This window comes from Xiphophorus hellerii, chromosome 11 (genome assembly GCF_003331165.1).
Source record: "Xiphophorus hellerii strain 12219 chromosome 11, Xiphophorus_hellerii-4.1, whole genome shotgun sequence".
Lineage (NCBI taxonomy): Eukaryota > Metazoa > Chordata > Actinopteri > Cyprinodontiformes > Poeciliidae > Xiphophorus > Xiphophorus hellerii.
The window spans coordinates 3,870,700-3,891,345 of record NC_045682.1 but is presented as its reverse complement, the minus strand read 5'-3'; the positions used below and the strand labels follow the sequence as shown (position 1 = coordinate 3,891,345).

The following is a 20,646-nucleotide window of genomic DNA, read 5'->3' as shown; positions in this document are numbered from 1 at the left end:
ACTGCGTGACTGATTGCCTTGAGTTTAAACTGCTCGTAAGTGTGTCTTCTTCTTCTACGGGGGAATATTAAGTCTGCAGCTGCTTACCGTAGTTGTGAGACCTGTTGTGGCTCAATATTGATCCATATATAAGGCGCACTGTCGGCTTTTGAGAAAATTGAAGGTTTTTTTTTTTTAGGTGCGCCTTATAGTGCGGAAAATATGGTACACGTTTTTTTCTTTCTAAACGAGTCTGGTTCTTGTAGGCAAATAGCCTAATTTTTCTGGACTTTGCTTCCTCATTTTTCATTCAAGTTTCTTTGTTCAGGCCCGCAATACAGTTAGCATAGCACACAGGGAGAATGTTTTGGAACTATTCCATTTGCACAACAGCAGGTGAAATTGATTGTCAATCAGTGTTGCTTCCTAAGTGGACAGTTTGATTTCACAGAAGTTTGATTTACTTGGAGTTATATTGTGTTGTTTAAGTGTTCCCTTTATTTTTTTGAGCAGTGTATATATATATATGTATAAATGTATGTATAAAGCCTCCCAGGAGGCTGGAGAATGTGAGCTGGCTTTGCTGTTGCCTAGCAACATTGCATACATTAGATTATTCGACTGATGGAATCTGATGATGTCACAGTGTTATCATGTCATAAGGGACATCATATCCTTGAATATCCTGCATCTGAATCAAACTTGCAGATCTCAAGCAGCAGAACGGACGTTGGTTTTTCCATATTGGATTTAACTTTGCATTTTTTCGTACCTTTTCTGATCGACCAGTTGGACAGTCAAAATGTCGTCATCTGATACTGATTCATTAACAGAGCACCAAATTAAACGAATGACCAGAGATGAATTGGTCATCGTGCTTGTGGATTGGTTGCAAAGATTAAAAGAGAGATCTGCGATACTTATTAAGGAGAACACACTACAGGAGGACTTGGAAAAAGCTAATGAACAAATTGAGCTTCTAAATGAGAACATTGATTCACTCAACAAAGAGCTAAACACATCTCTCAAGAAAAACAATGACCTGGAAAATCAGGTGATCCCAAAGTTAAAACAAGAGATAGAGAACCAGAGATCCCACAGGAATCAATTGTGGTCTGAGGTAATAAGCTACCAAGGTAAAGTCAAAGAGCTTCAAACCTCTTTGAAAAACCTTGAGAGGGAATCAAAACTGCAAGTTGAGAAGACATTGGATGAAAAAAAACAAGTGATGTTGCAAATTACAGCATTCACAGTCAAGGGTGAAAAGCATGAAAGTGAAGTGGAGAAACTTCAGCACGAATTGTCCAGAAAGAAAAACGACATTGGCATAAAGAACATTGAAATTATGAAAGAGAAAGAAAAGTCCAAAGTTCTTGAGGCCACAATAAAAGCTTTGGAAAAGAAGCTAATGGAGGCAGAGAAGGAAAATAAAAATCTTGTAAAAAATCTTTTAAAAACTCCAAGGGAGGAAGCTATAGAGAAAACTAAGATAGCGTTTGAAGTACTGATGGATAACCAGGCATTAGTCAAGGAAAAGCAGAAAAGCAGGGCATTACAAGAATGTCTGACAAGAAAAGATCGCCAGCTGCATAAACTCTTGGAGGAGCAAGGTAAGTGCCCCCCCAGGTTCCCACATCTAAAGAGAGAGGCTGATGTGGTGAAAAAAAGTTTTGAACCCAAAGCATCTGATTTTAGAGAGCAGAAGAGGCCACATACATCTTTCAATTTTCAGACAGAGGCACAAGCCAAAAACAGGCCAAAGGATCAAGATCACATTAAAGAAGTCACCAGCCAAGAGTTTAAGGCCAGAAAAGTGTCCATCAGTGAGAGGAGAGAATACAAGGATTTGAAGGAATCCACAAATAGCGAAATGGCTAGGGCAAAAGATAATATTGCTGTGGTACGACCTAAAATCGAAAGCAAAGCTAACGACATAACTAAACGACGAATTGAATATTTACCATTTATTAATTCATCAACCCACCAGCCACCCAAAACAAAATCGGTTCATAATCAAAGAACTTTGCGCCCGAGTGAAGGCAAGTTATTGCCAGATTTTAAAGAGCTCCTGACAACACCAGGAAAGATAAAGCTGCTAAAGCCAACACCCCCTCAACAAAGGAAGCCTGAAATGCCACAATTTACATCAGCAGGCAGGAAACTCAGGGAAAACAGAGGTGAGAAAAAATAGCAAAAATGGTCGCCTAAATTAGTGATTAGTTTAATTGGTCTTTTTCAAATTTACCTTTGTCTCTCACTCACTTACTGTTGGAGAAACTCTTTAAATGGACACAGTCTTTAAACTCAATACATAGGTTTTCTCCGGGTACTCCGGTTTTTCCTACCTTTGGGGAAAAAAGTGATTAGGCTAATTGGTGTCTTTTTAATTTACCTTGGTTTCTCGCTCACTGACTGTTGGTGATACAAAGAATATGAACTTATTAACTTATGCGATCTGAAGCAGAAGAAGATGGATGGATGGACAGTTCGTAAACGCCTCTTGTATTAACTAATAACGTCTGCTTAGACTTATTTATTCTTGCAGTTTGGTCATAACCATAATTTTCTTTTAATCTAATCAACTTTAGATTAACTCATTAATTAATAACTTGCATCCCTACCTGTACTGAACATTGTGTTTCTTTCTACCATACACTCTTTAAATGGGATGCATAGGTTTTCTCCAGGTACTCCGGTTTCCCTACCATTCGGGAGGAAAAACTCGAATGGTAGCCTAAAGAAGTGATTAGGCTAATTGGTGTCTTTTAAATTTACCTTTGTCTCTCACTCACTGACTGTTGGAGACATGCTTTAAATCAGGGTTCCCCAAAGTCGGTCCTCGAGGGCCGGCATCCTGCATGTTTTAGTTCTCTCCCTGGTGGTACCAACAACCTTTACAGCAAGTCAATGTTCTTCTTTGGCCTCTAACGAGCCATCATTTGATCCAGGTGCGTTAAACCAGTGTTAAACGGACACACTCCTTAAACTCAATGGATAGGTTTTCTCCGGGTGCTCCGGTTTTTCCTACCTTTGGGGAAAAAAGTGATTAGGTTAATTTTTCTCTTAATTTTACCTCTGTGTCTCACTCACTGACTGTTAGAGATACAAAGAATATGAACTTATCTAGAAGCGAAGCTGAAAGCGGAAGCAGCAAAACAGCAGTTTTGCCCACCTGTCAGGCATGGCGAATACTTTTTGACTTTTTGAGTGCAACTTCCTTCCTTGCAAAATATAAACAAAAATGGAGTGGCGTCAAATTTTAGCGGTTGGAGGATTTCTGTTTTATCTTCGGCAAAAAACGATGAGCCATTTCTCCCGCCAAAGCTGGACACGTGCGTTTGTATTGGCTGTATTTACCCAGAATACCCTGCGCTCTAATCCGCTTCTTGCTATTGGACTGATCTCTGGTCTTGTTGGCGTTCACATGTGCAGTCAAACTGCATCAGTGTTCACTTCAATCAAACCGAGACTGAGGTTTGTTGGCGGACCAGGGTTCTCTTTTTTGGTGCGATTACACATTCACACCTCCCCAAACAAACTGGGCTTTCTAGAAAAACTAGAGTTCGATTAAAGCGACTAAACGTGGTTTATGTGAATGCGCCCTAAAGACTTTCCCAGAATTGATCACAAACAATGGAGAGACATGGAGTGAAGAAAACCATAAATCAACATCTCCATCCTTTAAGAGGAAGTTTTTAGTTGTGCCCACATTTCACAGAGGGTTTTAGTATATATACATTCCACACAATCCCATCCACTGAGTCTGACATAAACACATTTACTCTGAAGCCGTGTTCAGCTAAGCTATATTGGTCCGTTGAGAATACACTGCGCATGCTGAGGTAAATCTGTCATCATCTCCAAATCAAGTGCAGCTTGAATGGGCCAAAACAATCCTCAGAGATATTCAGGAAGAAAACATCTGAAAATGGGCCAAATAGTTGTATTTCTTTTACAAAGTAAGGAAACAAAAGCAAAACTATATTTTAATTTACTTCTACTACCTTTTAGACAGGGTGTGGTTGGACAGCTAAAATCTTGCTTTTCATAACAAACAGCATAATCCCTATGTTTGTGCTCCAGGTCTGGCATCCGCCTTTTGTCTTGTGTCGTATTATGTTTAATCTCTGCAAATCTAAGCAGGACGACCTAAAAAAAGAAGCTGTTGTCACATGAACAGCCGACCTTCAAAATTGATTTATCGTTCAACATAAGATGGTGCAAAAAGGCATCTTAAAAATAGACAGCTGAAAGTGAAAATGCTGCTTAAAAAACTAGGTATCCATTTAAAGAAAACACTACATTTTCAAAATGATGATGTTAAAGATCATCTGAAAATGCATGCAGCAAAGAGCGGCCTGTCATCAAGATGACAATAGGTGAGCGGTCAGATCCATTTGTTTGCTTTTTAGCAGCTGTGCTCTTTCAGACACAGGATAGTTGATAATAGATTTCTTTTTATGCTACAAGTCCTTTCAAAACGCTGTGTGGTAGAAAACCAACAACAGAAACATCCGTCCTACTGTAAAACATAGTGGTGGAAGGGTCATGCTTAGTCAGTAGAGACAGAAGCTAGTCATGGGAAGATGGATTATCTACAGTCGTCAGGTTTTCTTTTATTTATTCATCTATCTATCTATCTATCTATCTATCTATCTATCTATATATCTATCTACATATATATCTACCTACATATATATCTATTTATATATATCTATCTATATATACAGTACAGACCAAAAGTTTGGACACACCTTTTAATTCAATGAGTTTCCTTTATTTTCATGACTATTGACATTGTAGATTCACACTGAAGGCATCAAAACTATGAATAACACATGTGGAAATGTGCACTAAACAAAAAAGTGTAAAACAACTGAAAATACCCCTTATATTCTAGTTTCTTCAAAGTAGCAACCTTTTGCTGTGATTACTGCTTTGCACACACTCTGCATTTTCTTGATGAGCTTCAAGAGGTCGTCACCTGAAATGGTTTTCACTTCACAGGTGTGCCCTGTCAGGTTAATAAGTGGGATTTCTTGACTTATAAATAGTCATGAAAATAAAGAAAATCCTTTGAATTAGAAGGTGTGTCCAAACTTTTGGTCTGTACTGTACTGTATGTAGATAGATAGCTAGATAGATCTCAACATTTGTTGAACACTTTTGCAAGGTCCTGTGTTTGAAGTTTGAATGTGGCTATCACAGCGGATGGTTCTTTGGCTGCATTTTGCAGGGATGCAGCCTAATGGCACCATGGAGAAACTGTCACCTTGTAACGAGACAGTATTAACCTCAAAATAGAGAAAAACAGAGAGCATAATGAGCTGTGGTTTGTACGGTAAAAGATCTCTCTTGGTTCTCAGAAAGTGATTGCTAATAATCTGCACATCCTGAGAGTGTGACCTCCACTCCACAGGGGGCAGCTGCTGGCAGGACAGGTAATCTATCACAGAGTTAGTCCTATCTGGTGGGTCCATCACCATCAGAGATATAAGAGAACCACACGCTTGACTTTGAGATAGCTCTTCTGCGTTTTCAGATCAAGTCACATTTCCATTCCTGGTTAGCATTGTTGGTGCTAGCCAGCATTGTTAACCATTGTTAACTATCAATGGTTAACTCTTTGGGTAATCCCACAGTTCAAAAACAGGACATGTCTTTCTAAGGGTGCATTCCACTGCAACCCTCTTTAGTCCGCTTTAATTGAACTCTAGATCATTTGCCTAGAAAGTCTGGTTCATTTGGGGAAGTGTGAATGCGTAAGGGAACACTGATGTGGACCAAAACAGTGAATTCTTGTCTGTCCTCAAATCTGCCCTTTGAAGTAGGTACCAACCCCCCCATCATTATCAAATGTAGGACTATACAGTGCATGAGGTCAATAAATTCAATTGGATTGCTTCATTTGTGTAAGAAGGGTCTGATTTTAGTCATGTTCAGAATGCTTAATAAGGCAAACTGAAACAATAACTACACATTTTTTGAGTAGCAGCAGTTGTTCCACTTCAACAGCAAAAGTACTCCATGCAAGCGAAGCACTAGAGTTTATTTGACAGGAGCAGCAGGAACTCAAGGAAATAAATTGTGATCTGAGTAATATGCGGCCAGCAGCAAGACTTATGTCTATCAACTACCCAGCATGGTCTCTGGAGGAGCTGTGGGCTGGAAAAATGATGGACAAAAATGTCTTGGAAAAAAAACAAAAACATAACCACAGAACTTTAGAAATGGATTCAATAAATAACATTGAACTTTGTTTTATTTGACTTCTCACAGTTAAAGCGAGAAAACAAGTCTTCAGTCCTGTAAGCTGTTGTTACAACCTTAACATGAGCAAACTGCATATGGACAACTGAAAAGAAAACATAATGAAGTGTTAAAGCTTCCTGACAAAGTTCCTAGGTGTAAAAAAGTAAGGAGATCAGCTATCAATGTTTTCATTCCAAATATGTTCTTTTTTTTTATACTGGACCAATTTCCTGTCTAAAAGTTAGTTTTCACTAGTTCGCACAAATACTACTTCTCAAATATTTTATAACTGGGAGGAATGCACAACATATTTTTCATTAACCTATTAGTATCTGTAAAAACAAATGTTAGTATCTTTCATTTATTTTCATTTTGTAATGAACTCTTAACACTGGAACTGGAAGATGTTCTAAATATCCAAAATACGATAACCGAAAACAATATAAAACAGAAATAAAAACCATGCAAAAGTAAAATTATAAATAAAATGGATGTCTCCGTAAACAGAAAGTCCCTTCAAATATAAATCATTAGAACGGAAGTTATCAAGCTTTTATGTAATGTGATTAATGGATTATTGTGACAAGCCCCTGATAATATTATGACTCAGGGGTAATAAAAAGATTGCAGAAATATGAATATGGAATATTATGTCATTTTACATAGGAAAAACATGCAGGACCTCTTTTGTTCAGGAATATTTTAAACTGAAAATGTGAGCCTGGAAAAGTGAAATGCAAAAAAATTTATGAATTTTGTTTACAGATGTTTACGGTAGCTTTAGCGCTACCTGCGCCCTGCTCACACTGCAGGTCAAAATGTCAACTGGAAATAACATATTCCTTCTGTATAACCTCATCTGTCAGCATGTGCATCACCAAAGCAAACAAGAAGGAGTTTAGAGTGGATCCATGATCCAGCCCCACCTCCTCCTTGAACACCTACAGGACACCTCACTGCTGCCTTACTGCTCTCTATGCTGCAACACTAATATACTTATCTGACACTCTAGACCTCCTCATACAATACCACGTCTTCCGTCTGTCGTTTACATGTGTTCTTAGGTTATATTTAAATAAATCCATATACAAAGATGAGTTTAGCCGAAGTAAAATAGAAAAAAGTCTGAAATTTCAAACCCTGTCAGAAGTCTGTCTGGAGCTGGAAAACAATGCACTCAAGTTTTAAGTTTTTAGGACTTTTTAAACAAGCTGTAACCGATGACAGCGCTATATTACACAGTAAGGTGTTGCTAACGGTGCAACACGGTCGTTATTAAAGTGTTAGTAACACTTCAACCGCGTCGCTTTCGGTTTAAAATGCGCAACCTCCCGTCCAGCCAGCTGGCTTTGTTGTTAGCTGGGTAACCTTCGTGTCAGCGATAGCCAGAATAATTCACAGGCAGACAGGGGCTGCTTGCGCGTTTTTAAAACAGAGTCTAGCCATTTACTCAAAAAGAAATACCTGAAAACTCATTATAAAGTCTTCAAACTTAGTCTCAGTGACCGTTTTGGGTCGTTTAACGGTCAAAAACAGACGCTAAGCTAACTAACCAGCTAGCTCCAAGTCGTTAGCTCGCTTGCTAACGCTAGCCTTTCATCTCCTCCCCCAGTCCAGAAATTAGGTTATAATCCGTGCATTTTCACCGCGCTGTCACTACAAAAACCACGCTATAATAAATTAATCAATCAACACGTTTAGAATTATGAAAAGAGAGTAGTAAAATCCCACCTTAATTAGTGGTTAAATAGCCTTGTTGCTGCTGTCAATCCCGGTTTATTCCCCCGTTTTAATCCATCAGAAACAGCCGCAATTCCCATCCAACAATGTCCGCTAAAACACCGTAATCCGCATCACTCTCCAGACAACGGCTTCGACTCCTGCAGCCGAGTGTTTTTCTGTCTTATTTTCTGAGTTTGTTTCTTGTTTATGCCCCTTAACAGAGCAGGGTGTCCCTTTCCCCTTTTTCTTTGTTCTGTAATCCAGTAAAATTGAAACTCATTCGTCTCCTGCTAATCCCAGCCCAGCTCAACAGCAGCATCCATTGGCTGCGATTTACATACAGGATTAACGGGTCAACCTCTGGACACAAGCAAGGGAGCATAGGGAACAAATATTCACTCATGCAAAGATGTATTTATTTTAAAATCATGTCATCCAGTTCATAAACTCTGTTCTGCTTTAGGAAATCCCTGATCAGACAGGGGCGGCCCCAGCTCGGGGCCCCAAAAGATAACTCACAATGTGGATTTTCATTTGTGCTACAATTTCAGGTGTTTTTTTTTTTTTTAAAGGGACAACAAAAGTTAAATCTTAAACGAGAGGTTTTTTTAGTAAAATTAAAATATCCTAATTCTTGGCAGACTTTTAGTCAGAATTATCTTGGGCCTGTTTCTGGAGGTTTTCATAATTACATTTTCTGATCTAATTAATGACAACAACAACAAAAGAGTATTTATTCGTTTATTTATTTATAGAAAAATATTAAATTAAGAATTATTTCTATAGGAAAAAAAGACAAATAAGCAGACAGAGTTGATTCCTTTTTCAAATACCTGGATTTTCCATTTCTTCTCTAATCCTTCCATCAGGAATTTATGGTTAGGTTTTTATTATACGTTCCCTACTATAAAAGTAAAGAGTAACATATATAACACTTTTTAAAGTAATTCTTTTCATGCATTGTTCTTCACAACAGACGAAAAAGCACATTTTTGTCCTTGTTTACTCAAAGGTGCTGCATCTTTTCTGCTCTCTACCTGCTACTATTGCGGTTTGCAGTAGCAGCACATTTCCTTGTGATCTGCAGTAGTTTTTGAGAAATGTGAGCTGCACGTTTAATATAAAGATGAATTCTGAAAGTACTGACAATTGGTCAAGATCGATGCCTCCCATAAATTTCGAATTCAACTCATCCATAGCACGTTTTTGCACTATTCCATAAATTTTTTCAGGTTTGTTGTGTCACACTTTTCTCCAGTTATTATTTTATCTCTGTTATCTGACTCATTAATTCTGTACTCATTAATCCATTATTATCTTCTTCCCACTCATACTCCAAGTCATTTTACCTCAGTTATTATCATCGGTTGTCATATTCTAATCTAAATATTTATGATAGTTTATAAATTTTGCACTCTGAAAGTTAAATTATTTACAATACTGCATTTATAAAATATGCATTAACTGTTTACAATAGGCTAGAACTCTTGTGTTGTAATGAAAATAAATGTATTTTTGAACATTCAAAATATGTGCACATCTTAATGACAATTTCTCCTCCATGATAAGTTTTGAATCCTGGAAGGCCTCCTCGTCCCACTAATCTATTTCTAACAACTATTTGAAATGAATCAGGATGGAGTTACTATGAATTTTAGAGCTGTTGTTTCCATATGTAATACATTACAGTCAAATCCAAACCCCTCACTATAGAGCGCTTCCAAAATTTTTTAAATTTAAATATTTAAAACATTTAAATATTTTTTAAATGTTTTCTTCTTCTAAAAAGTTAGAAACACCCTTTTTGAAGATTGGATGTCAAAATCCCATTGCAGATTGAAAGTACGTACTAACAATAATACACAACATGCAAGTCTTAGACAAGAGTGACACAAAATGAAAAGAGGGGCCCAGGATGACTAAATATCCCTCTGCATTGATTGCGTAATGGGATAGCAGTGGAGTTTTTAAATTATTTTTAGGATTAGCATCTGTTTTAAGTGGTTTCAATGAACACAATCTGGCTTTTAATGTACAGTAAAGTTAATGGAAAGAAACAGAAATTGTTGATCCACAATAAAATTTACCACTGTGGTTTTACCCATCAACAAAGTACAAACTTTACTCATAATAAACCTTATTTTATTCTTCACATACTGTTTTGGGATGTTTGCCTGGCCTGCTGCTTGTTTCTTTGGTCAAAACATAAGCTGTTTAAATGTTGCTAATTTGCCCTCAAATTTTTAAAACTAGGACACAGATAAGAGCTGACATTTTGCCAAGGCCAACAAATAAAAGTGATACCAGGAGGCTTGAAATGCTTCCAGGAAATGAAATGAAAAATAAACACCCTCTTACTGGGTGCTTTAACTTCACCAGCAGGAAAATACATTTGGAGATAATATTAATAAACTCAGATTTGGATTAAAGATCTGCAGCACAAGTTCAGTTTCATAGGAAGTGTTTTGCTGTGGCGGTGGAAGGAATAAATGACTGTGATTTCTGTGAATATTGTTTCAGTAGCTCAAGATCAGCAAAAAACAGATTGAACTGTGTAAGTAATAACCCAGAGCTCAAAAACAAGCACACAAAACTGACAGACTCTCAGCCACATTGTTAATATTTAATGACTGAATCCCCAAAACCGTTGCAGCAATAAACCAAAGGGTCCAAGCGGAGGAGGCCAAATACAAATACATCCAGTTGCATTTATGCAAGGCAGCATAAATACAACTTTATGCTGCCTTGCATGATGTGTTCATGTCTCCAGCAAACCCACAAAACAAACTTCTGCTTCAGATGAGACATGGATAAATCAATTTCTGGAAGACTTTACAGCATAAGCACAAAACCAGAGCCAAAAATAATCAGAGGCTGGGTGAGTTTCAGCATCCCACATCTGTTTATTTGTTTCAACTTGTGAGACAGCCATTCAGGGGTCAGTAAAGCACTATTAATACAGCAAAAGAATGGGCTCATGTAGGCTGCCATTTTTAACAAAACATCATGAATTACCAAATGGATGAGATCGGTGTTGATAGAGTCCACAGTAAATGAAGTATAACTGCAATAATTTGTGTTTTTTGAAGGACGGCTATTTTCTGTAGGTTTTCCAGGATAATAATCATCCACCTTCTGTCCAAGCTAGGGATGCAAGTTATCGATCGAGGAGTTAAACTAAAGCTAATTGTTCTTATCGATCAATTAACAATTACTTTATAAGCGGGCACTTTCTTAAAAACCCGAGTTTTGTCTTGTAACAAAAAAGAACCGCATAATCTTTAAATCTCACACCAGACACCGCCTGGGCCTCCGTCTCATGTCTGGGTTCGTTCCTTTTTCCTGTAGTGGAATACTGCGCCATCTTTAATTCAGTTTCAAGAACGGCCAGCGGCGCCCTCTTCTGGATGGCGGCCACACTGCAACATTGAAATAAGGCGTAAGTGGACATTATTAGTTAATTGGGTGGAACTAATCATCATCTAATAAACCATTAATCGATAATTAATGGTTTATTAGGCTTATGACAATTAATCATAAGTCTTGTTTGCATCCCAAATCCCAGCAATTTTGATTTTAACGACGAACTCAAAAGCATCCTTTAGCAACCACCTGAAAATACTGTAGTATAACAAAGGAAGATATAGTGTAGTTATTCAACACTGTTTTTTTTTTTTTTTTTATCATGTCAATGCTGCAGAGGTACATAGCTGTGAAAAAGTATTCTCAAAGTTAGACATTTTTTCAGTTTTTGCTTTTTTGGTCACACCAAAATATTTTTGAGTTTAAAGATCCACTCAACAGATGCGGATCTCCCGCATCTGTTGAGTGGATTTTTTTTCTTTTTATTTCCAAAGGAGGACAAAGAAAACAACAAGATTTTAGTAGTTTATAATTTAATTTATAAACTACTAAATTATGGTATGGACGTTATGGCGGCAATTTGCAAATCCTGGAAATCCCCTCTGAAAACATTTACAACTGCTTATTTTAATAGTTTGGACACCAAATATACTTAAATGTGTATCAATACACACAATGGAAGCCGCCGTAGCACTACAGCAGGATCCAACATCAAATGATTTCCTTATCTCAGTTCTCGGTGGTATAGGCAATCAGCGCCAAGAAAAATGAATGGTGCTCCTGGATTGGCTGCTCTGCAAACGGCAGCTGAAAGCAAGTCTAGTAGCATTGTGCTGAGGTATTTCAGCTCCCAGAGTTTCAATTTCTGTTAAATATTTTAGACATGCTCTACAAAAAACTTAAGGGAACAGGCAAACATTTCGAAAATAATTTTCAGTTACGTTCCATAGTAAAGCTGTGAATATTAAACTGCGAATAGGCAGCGGCAAGTCTTTGAAAATCAGTTTTCAAATGATGACATGGGAAAATACCTGTCCAAACCAACCTGGCCTCCATGAAAATGTAACTGGTGCCTAATTACTGATTGTACCACCCTTGGTTGATACAACTGCCACACTGTTGGCCCTTTATTGTTTAAAGTTAGAAACCATGGACAGTTGTAGAGCATCGACAACTTGTTTAAGGTCTTGGCACATCATCTAAATTAAAAAGTCTAGACTTTTACTATCCCACTCCAAATGTTTTTTTTAGACCTTCAGAGGTGGACTTGCTGGTGTACTTCGGATCCTTGTATGGGTAACCCATGCCTGGACATTTTCCTTCGGGATTTTCTTTTAACTTACGCAGTTAATCAATTACCGTTGGCTGTCTAGTTTGATGGTTCCAGACCATCAAACTACTTCCACCACCAAGTTAGCATAATCTTCTTTTTCTGAAATATTGCATCAGTAAGATGTAAAACAGCACACACTTTCAAAAATTCCATGCATGTCAGCTTTGTGGACAAAAGGCCTGGTACACCTGAGGTTATCTCCGTCTGATATTAAAATTAGTTTGATGGTCTGAAACATACAAATGTGACAAAAGAAGGAAAGCCAGAATACTTTTTCACAATCCTAAATGCATTTCAGTCAAGTTGTAGTTTCTCTTAACTTTGTACAGCCACTGACAAAAAGAGCTAGGTAACCACAGAGAGTGGTGGGAAATTAACCATTGGAAAGTTCATGTGTGACCATAATGCAATGATTACAATATCTGACCACATGGATAATCAAGTTGGCAGCACGAGCTCATGGATGTGAGTGGGTCAAATTTAAGAAATAATTTGATACAAATCAGTCATACAGTCATTGCTATCGCTCCAGCTCATGTAGCTGGACCTTTAAGATCCAGAAAATCCTCACTGGATCTGAAGCCGAGAAGAAACGTGGAAGAACCTGGCTCCTTGTGGCTTCCCAGACCATAATACCAAGAATAATGTCGATGTCTCTCTTTACAATGTTAGTAGGTAAGTAGTACTGAGTGCCGTTCAATGCAAATACACAACCGACATTCATCTCTGAAGATACGATGGCAGTAGCGGTGACCAGCCCAGGGATTCAGGGTTAGTGAGCTGCTTCTGCTGTGGTTTTATTGGAAGCGTGTTCATGGGCCAGTGGACTCCTACGGAGTGCTGTTTAGAAAGTCACAGTCAAAAATAAACAGCAACAAGTTCGGTCATGTAGCCTGGCATAGAGGGGGGGAAAAATCAGGGTTCATTTTTCAAAGTCAAATTTACACCAAGTTATTTACTCATGTATAAATGCTAACTTCAAAATGTAGTAAGCAAGCTTAATATTTAGTTTCCAAACAAAACTAAATATTTAGTTAATGAGCTAAATATTTAGTTTTATTTGGAAACTAAATATTTAGGCAATATTTACGCAATATAAGTAAATATTTATATTTACTTCTTAAGCTACAAATTTAGCTTCACTTTAAATATCTAGTTAGTGAGCTAAATATTTAGTTTTAAGCTAAATATTTATTTATCAGGCTAAATAATATATTCAGCAAGCTAAATATTACTTAGTGAGTTAAATATTTAGTTAATGAGCTAAATATTAAGCTCATTAACAATAACCTCAATATTTACAACGTGATGTAAATGTTTTGCTTGAACCTAAATATTTACTTAGTGAGCTAAATATTTATTTATCAAGCTAAATATTTAGTTATTGAGCTACATGTTTAGCTTGAAACTAAATATTTAGTACAGACCAAAAATATTTAGCAAATATGCAAATGCATTTGCTGATAGCTGGAAGTGGACTATTAAAATAAAAGCCAGCTGCCTTCATCATCATCTGGCGCAGAATTACGACGGGTGTCAATGACGTGAAAGTTGGATGAAATGCAACATGACTGTTCAGATTGCAGACGCTTTGAAAACAATCAGACACGTATCCGATATAGTACCACACATGGAAGTGGCACAAATCTGATATTTTGGGGGATGAAAGGACTGGAATCGGGCCGTTCAGACTGCAGTGAAAAAGTCTGACATGGCTTGTTTATGTGTGAATGTAGTCATAGTGTCTTAGTGTCACGATGTGCCTGATTTTACACAACTCCTTCAGTCCAGATGAAAACTTCTGTCCTCTGGTGCTGGTTCTACTGGTTCTCCCACCGCTGGTCTACATGTGCATTAAATCATGTCCACATCACATCACTCCACTGTGGTGGTTCACTACGGTTGCCAGTGGGTTTATATCAGAAAGCTGCTAGCACACTGATGCTTTCCACTGCTGTCTTGTTGTTTCATAATAATGCACTGAAAGGATGGAAAAGGCATATAACGTTTATATTAAGACACATAGTTGCTCCTGGTAACTCTGTTTATTTAGGTTAGAGTGACTTGTTGGTCGGTTTCTGCACTTTTGTTGCGACTGATTTTGAAAAGGATACGCTGCAAATTCTGCTCTGTTCTATTTGGGCCACACTTGGTTCATTCATAGGGATGTTAAAAAAGGGAAATCTAAGATTCGTACAATGCATACAACCTGACTACAATCATGAAGGGATTAAACAGAGATAACATTTCTGTTGCTTGTGTGCGTTACAGAGGGAGTTTTGACCTTTACAGTTCGGTGACATCAGATTGAGTCAGAATCTAATAGAAACGTCAGAATTCGGGTGTTTCTTTGAGCAGTACAGAGAATTATTAGAAAGCAAAATGTCAAAAATAACAGCAATAAATAAAACAAAGAAAGCGACCAAGAGTCAGTCCAATAGCTCTTCCCGCTGACTTGTTGAACGAAGCTTCCTAACTACTGTAAAGCATCCAAAGCTGCCATTCTCTCGAGTTCTCAGCAGTTATTTCACTGATAATATCTCTTCATGTCCCATACTTTATAGTACTTTAAGTGATCTTCGTGATTGGCTATTAGGTGCATTCTGCAACAACATATAAATTCACTGTTTTGGTATTCATTGACTGTAAACGGAAATGTTTTTCAGGCATTTGACGCAGCATCGGGAGACGCTCTGCTCCCGTCTGAAGGTCCCAACGTCAGTCTGGGTTCACGTTGGAGTCGCCCGCCCCATCATCGCTGCTGCCCCCATCAGTGCTGTTCCTAGAAAAGAAGGTTGAAAGCATTTGGCTTCAGCAAGAGAACAAAACCACTTCTACTTTCTGATATGTAGATGTGGGATAGCATTGAGTGACAGACAAAATATTTCTGGGTTTGTCAATGGCTCCCTTCATGTATGTTTACTGCCCTCTCCTGTTTCTTTTTGATTTTTATTTAATTTATCTGTTACACAGGTAATTAAATAAAAATGAAGAATTAAGAACATTTCAGTAGAAAACAGCAACAACCTCTTGAGTGATGTCTGATTCCTGGTGATGAATTCCATTCGCCGAATTTGCACCTAGAACCTGAAAAAAACAACAAAAAAACCCCAGAAATGATACATGTAGACAAATGTCTGACCAGAACATTTCATAGTGCCCTATGAACGTGCATGACTTCAGATATATTTGAGTAAATTTTAATTAATCTGCCTGGAAAAGACATTACAGAGGAGTCCTGCCAATTCGTGAGTCAGTAATCAAAGACTTTTCTGTGGAATTTAACTCCGACTTATTCACAGATTTTTTTGTAAAGCATATATAAAATATTTGATTGAAAATGCACCTTGGAGAGCAATGCTACATAACATGATGTTGTCTGGCATTTACAAAGCAAATCGATGTTTGATGTATAGAAATAGCCCATCATACTGCTACTGCTGGCCACGCCCCCCAACATTTACAATTATTACATGAAAATGGCTGCAAACAATTGCACAGTTATAGAACTATACGTCTTTGAAAAGCACTAGTGGAGCTTCCTGCACAACCAACAACAATGCAGCAAGTGGTTTCTGGATGGCATGTCAACAACAAAACACTTGTCTTTTCCAGCAGCAATTGTACAGAACATACAGCAGTAGAACCAGCTGACCAACCATGTTGGAGCTCAGCTGGTGTTGCTAAGTCTGGGCTCGGCTAGGGTTGCTAGGTAACGGCGCAGTTCCCGTTGATTATGACTTGGCACTCGGGAGGTTTTCGAAATGACCAGACACCAAAAAACATGAATTTATTGCCAAAGAACGGCTGGGTGTTGAGACCCAAATGGAAGTATAAAAATGTGCAAAATGTAAATTTTGATGAAGATGAAATTTTTTTTCTCTTCTTTACAATTCTTATTACAGTAAAATAAAATAAAAAATAAAAAAATCAATATTCTGTGGCCCTCAATTACTTGTAACTTGACAGTTTTGGCTGATAAGGTAAAACATTTGCCCATCACTGCTCTATTGTGTATTTAGCTCTTCTTTTCCCTGGAGAAAAAGATTCGCATGACGCTGCCCCCACCATGTTCTATTATGTTTAGAATGATGTGCCAGTTCAGTTTACAGTCTTGTTTTTTTCTGACAAAAGTGTCTTCTTTCACACAATGTTAATGCACATGTTCTGGTCTATTTTCCTATTTATTTAAATAGGAAAAGAGCTAAAAAAAAAAAAAAACAGTCAGAATGTGGATGATTTTTGCAGGTCTTTTAGCTAGCTTTGCTTCCCATTCAAATTCCCCCAACTGACAACTAGCAATCCACTCTCCAGCTTTTAATACCAATGAAGCTTTTTCAAAGAACATGCGTACTCCTTTCTAAACCACTTTCACCTGGCTCTTATCTGGATGTCTTCGCATGGCCTGGACAAGCTTGTCGACTTGCTGGTTGTGCTCCAAGGCGTTCCTCAGGGCGTCCTCGGTGTTGAGCAGCCGCTGGCGCAGGCGGCTAACCTCCGAGTCCAGAGCCGACGGGTCGAGCATGGAGTACCGCCGGTGGTCAGGAGAGGACCGCTCCCTTCCCTGAAAAACAAACGCAGATGAGACAAATTATTAATATAAGCCAACAGCAGTAAAGCTCCTGGATATAAAGTGTCAGAGATTACTGGGAGCCAAAATCCAAGAATATCTGGTCATTTCTGTTTTATAGTTACTAATTTTGATATTTTACAACATCTTTTTAAATTCAAACTGTAACATGGTAGGAGACATAGTTATTACTGTGGTAAAAACGTCCATTTTGTTGCTCTTTTAGAAGATTTAGGAATCCAGTGAAAAATGGAGAAGCACGTGAGAAATATAAAAACCGAGTTAGTGGTTGCTATGGTTTTCCCGCTGTTTTCGTGGAGCAGGAAACAGGGTAACCTCGCAGTACCAATATCTCATCAAACAGAAACACTGAGCAGCCTCAAACAAAACAACCATAAACTGACCAGCTACATGTCTTATGAGTGTTTGAGTCTTTAACAACCAAAATGAACACTTTGACATCTAGCTCAGCTCTAAACCTCCATCTCTGTAGGTTAGGAATTCACAATAAATAATAATTGACTGAAATATAGCTGTTAATAAATAATAACAGTCTGAAAGATTATTAAATGTCCCTCTGGTAATTTAGGGCAAACAGCACAGGTTCACAGAAAAAAAACACAAAATCTATAGTGCAAATATCTTAGCACACTTGAACTAAAACAAAACTAACTTACAAGTAGCTTTTCCATAAACTATAAGAGCTTGATTTAAGTCAACAATTCCTTAATATTGATGAATAAGTAATTCCACTGGAAGATTATTTCATTAGTAATATGATAGAAGGTCTTGTTATAAGTGAAATAACTTGCCTGTGGGAATAGTGCTTTTGAAAAATCAATATTAAGAAATCATTAATATTGTTGAAAGATTAATCTAGTTGAAAAGTTACTTTTAATTTAGTTTTGTCTTATTTTAAGTGTGTAAAGACACTTGCACTAGAAATTAGACTATAAAAAACTTGGTAAGATTTAGTGTTTTTTCTTTGTGTTTGCTCTAAAGTACAACAAAGAACATTTATTAATCATCTTACAGGCTTTTAATATTTTTTAACAGCTATCTTCTATTTATTTAATATTTAATGCAGCATACATTCTTTTCTTATTTTAAATTAAGAAAAAAAAATGAAGTTTTGAAAAAAAGAGGATGGACACATTTTCTTCTATGGGATGTTTATGTTTCTGAAAAATTAATTCACGACAAAAACAGTTTCCAGCAGATAAAAAAAAAAAAAAATATTGCTGGTGCTTTTGGAGTCATTCCGATTCAATTCAATTAGTGTGATATCAAATCAAGGCCGTTGTTTGTTCTCACCAGCAGAAGCAGTTTTTCTCTCAGGGTTTTTATGTCGTCCTGAAGTTTCTGCTCCTTGACCTTCCACTCAGCCTTGTGCACCTCTCGGCTCAGGTCTTTCTCCACGTCCCGAGAGTGGCGGTGGGACTCCAGGAGTAACACCCGCAGTTCATTCAGACTCCTGGAGCAAAGAGAAAAACATTACAATTCACAAAACAGCAACTGTATTACAAAAACATCATTATTAATTAGATTTAAAACTCTTTTTTGATGCCAAGGATGATAAAAGTCCTTATATTCAGTCAACACACCCACATATTTCTGCAATTTAAAACCACTTTAAGACTAATGCAAACTGTGCTCATTTTCAGGAGAAAATTATTAGTATTAATGTAAGAATATAAAGATTTTCTACATGTGGTCTGTCTCCATTTTATTTTTGAGGCAAAAAACCCCCAAAACAAAACAAATCAATTTCAAATCAAATAAATCCAGACAAACTGAGCAGTCATATTCAATGAACTAAAATATGCATTTCGATGAGACTCGTTTGTCTGATTAAAAGTATGAATTGAAAATAACAACAGTTCAGCAGGGAAGTCCATATTTCTGTATTAAAAATGTTTTTTCGGGTCTGATGTAATATTCTGATCTTAAATGTCCTGTTTTTATTAGGCATAAGACAAAAATCACTATAATTAACAGAAATAAAGATTTGAAAAGTTAATAAATATGGAATTAATTGGTAACTGAAATAATATTGTTACTCAAAATAAAATATAATTACAGTTTCTATACTGCAGCTAAAAACCTATAAAAATATAGTTAAAAAAACAAAAACAGCAGCTTCTTTCAGTTGCTCTAAAGATTATTACTGGCCATCACTTTTTTAAAACCATTTCGATGTGTTTTACTGTCCACCGAGTTCATTTCGTTTATGAGAAAATGTTGCTTTAAATCAGAAGACCTGTCAGTGGGACACAATAAACACAGTAAAATCAATAAATTATCTGTTGTTTCCAAGTGAGTCATCTCTATCAAACTGATGGGGAAACTTTTTTTTCCTCCTCATACCGTTCTGCTGATTTTTCTCATCAGTTATTCCAGTGAGTCCTGGAGGAGACTGAAAAATCAATCCAGCAGCTACCTTTCTTTCTTCAGCAGCTCCTGGCTTATGCTGACCAGCTGCCCTGATGCATCATGGGACTTCTTGGTCATGGCCTCTAGCTCCGCCTCCACACGCATCTTCTCCTTGGCTAAAGCTTCGAATTTCTTTTCCCCAGAGCGAACTTTATTTTCCAGAGCTAATGCAGAAGGAAAATAAAGTTAGACTTAAAGAGAACTTGATGCAATGTGGTATATCTGTTAGCCAGCCACTAAAATAGAACAAGCCAAGTTAAATATATCTTTTTTCCTTAGGATAATTATCCCTTTATCTTTATCTCTTGATGACAATGCTTTCCAAAGAGGAATAATATGTTGGCTTATGTTTAAATCCATCTGCTAAGTATGTGTCAGAACCTCAATCAAAAAGCTATTTTTCACCGTTATTTCCATTACTTCTGACCTCTAACCCGAAGTCAGAAGTAATGAGATTTCCTCCCGTTTGTCCCACCGTGAACTTTAGACTCTAAAATAAATATTAAAAATGAATTTTATGCTTTAAGAGACAGCCCTTTAAACCTTTTTTTTCCTCTATGAATGATTTATGAGCCATTCTTCAGAGGGCGTCAGTTTGATTATCCGAGCTGGGTCCAGCACATTTTGAGTCTGTTTGATGTCACAGAGCTGTTCAAAAGATTATTCTGAAAAGATCAAAAGAAAGAAACTGCAAAGAAGCAAAGCGCCGCAGCGTGACCTCTGTCAGTGGTTAAAAACACGTGCATGAACATGTGAGAAATTAGAATATTTTTAAATGGTTGACAAAAATTAGAATTTTTGTCAACCATTTTCAGGAGATGAAGCTCGTCTTATATAGGTTCATCATTACACATAGAGTCAAATATTCCAAGCCTTTAATTCTTGCAATTTTGATGATTATGGCTAACAGATTATGCAAACCCAAACTTTTGAGTCTCACAAAGTTAGAATATTGTGAAAAAAAATTAAATATTAAAATCCTTAGCTAACTCAA

At 37.2% G+C, this 20,646-nt stretch overlaps 2 protein-coding genes across 6 annotated transcripts in view; both read right to left on the bottom strand.

Annotated features, from left to right (window-relative positions):
* The window catches only part of gtf2ird1 (GTF2I repeat domain containing 1), a 50,721-nt gene extending 42,479 nt beyond the window's left edge, over positions 1-8,242 (bottom strand). For both annotated transcript variants that reach the window (XM_032576601.1, XM_032576602.1), the window contains exon 1: positions 7,963-8,242. The gene's annotated coding sequence lies outside the window, so the exon portion shown is untranslated. The remainder of the gene's footprint in view (positions 1-7,962) is intronic.
* Positions 8,243-14,675: 6,433 nt separating this feature from the next.
* clip2 (CAP-GLY domain containing linker protein 2) overlaps positions 14,676-20,646 on the bottom strand; it is a 37,141-nt gene continuing 31,170 nt past the window's right edge. For all 4 annotated transcript variants that reach the window (XM_032576597.1, XM_032576598.1, XM_032576599.1 and 1 more), the window contains 5 exons: positions 19,660-19,816; positions 18,534-18,693; positions 17,025-17,213; positions 15,677-15,736; positions 14,676-15,431 (listed from right to left, as the gene is read on the bottom strand). In XM_032576597.1, the coding sequence (XP_032432488.1) occupies positions 15,420-15,431; positions 15,677-15,736; positions 17,025-17,213; positions 18,534-18,693; positions 19,660-19,816 (578 nt within the window). In that variant the 3' untranslated portion in view covers positions 14,676-15,419. The remainder of the gene's footprint in view (positions 15,432-15,676; positions 15,737-17,024; positions 17,214-18,533; positions 18,694-19,659; positions 19,817-20,646) is intronic.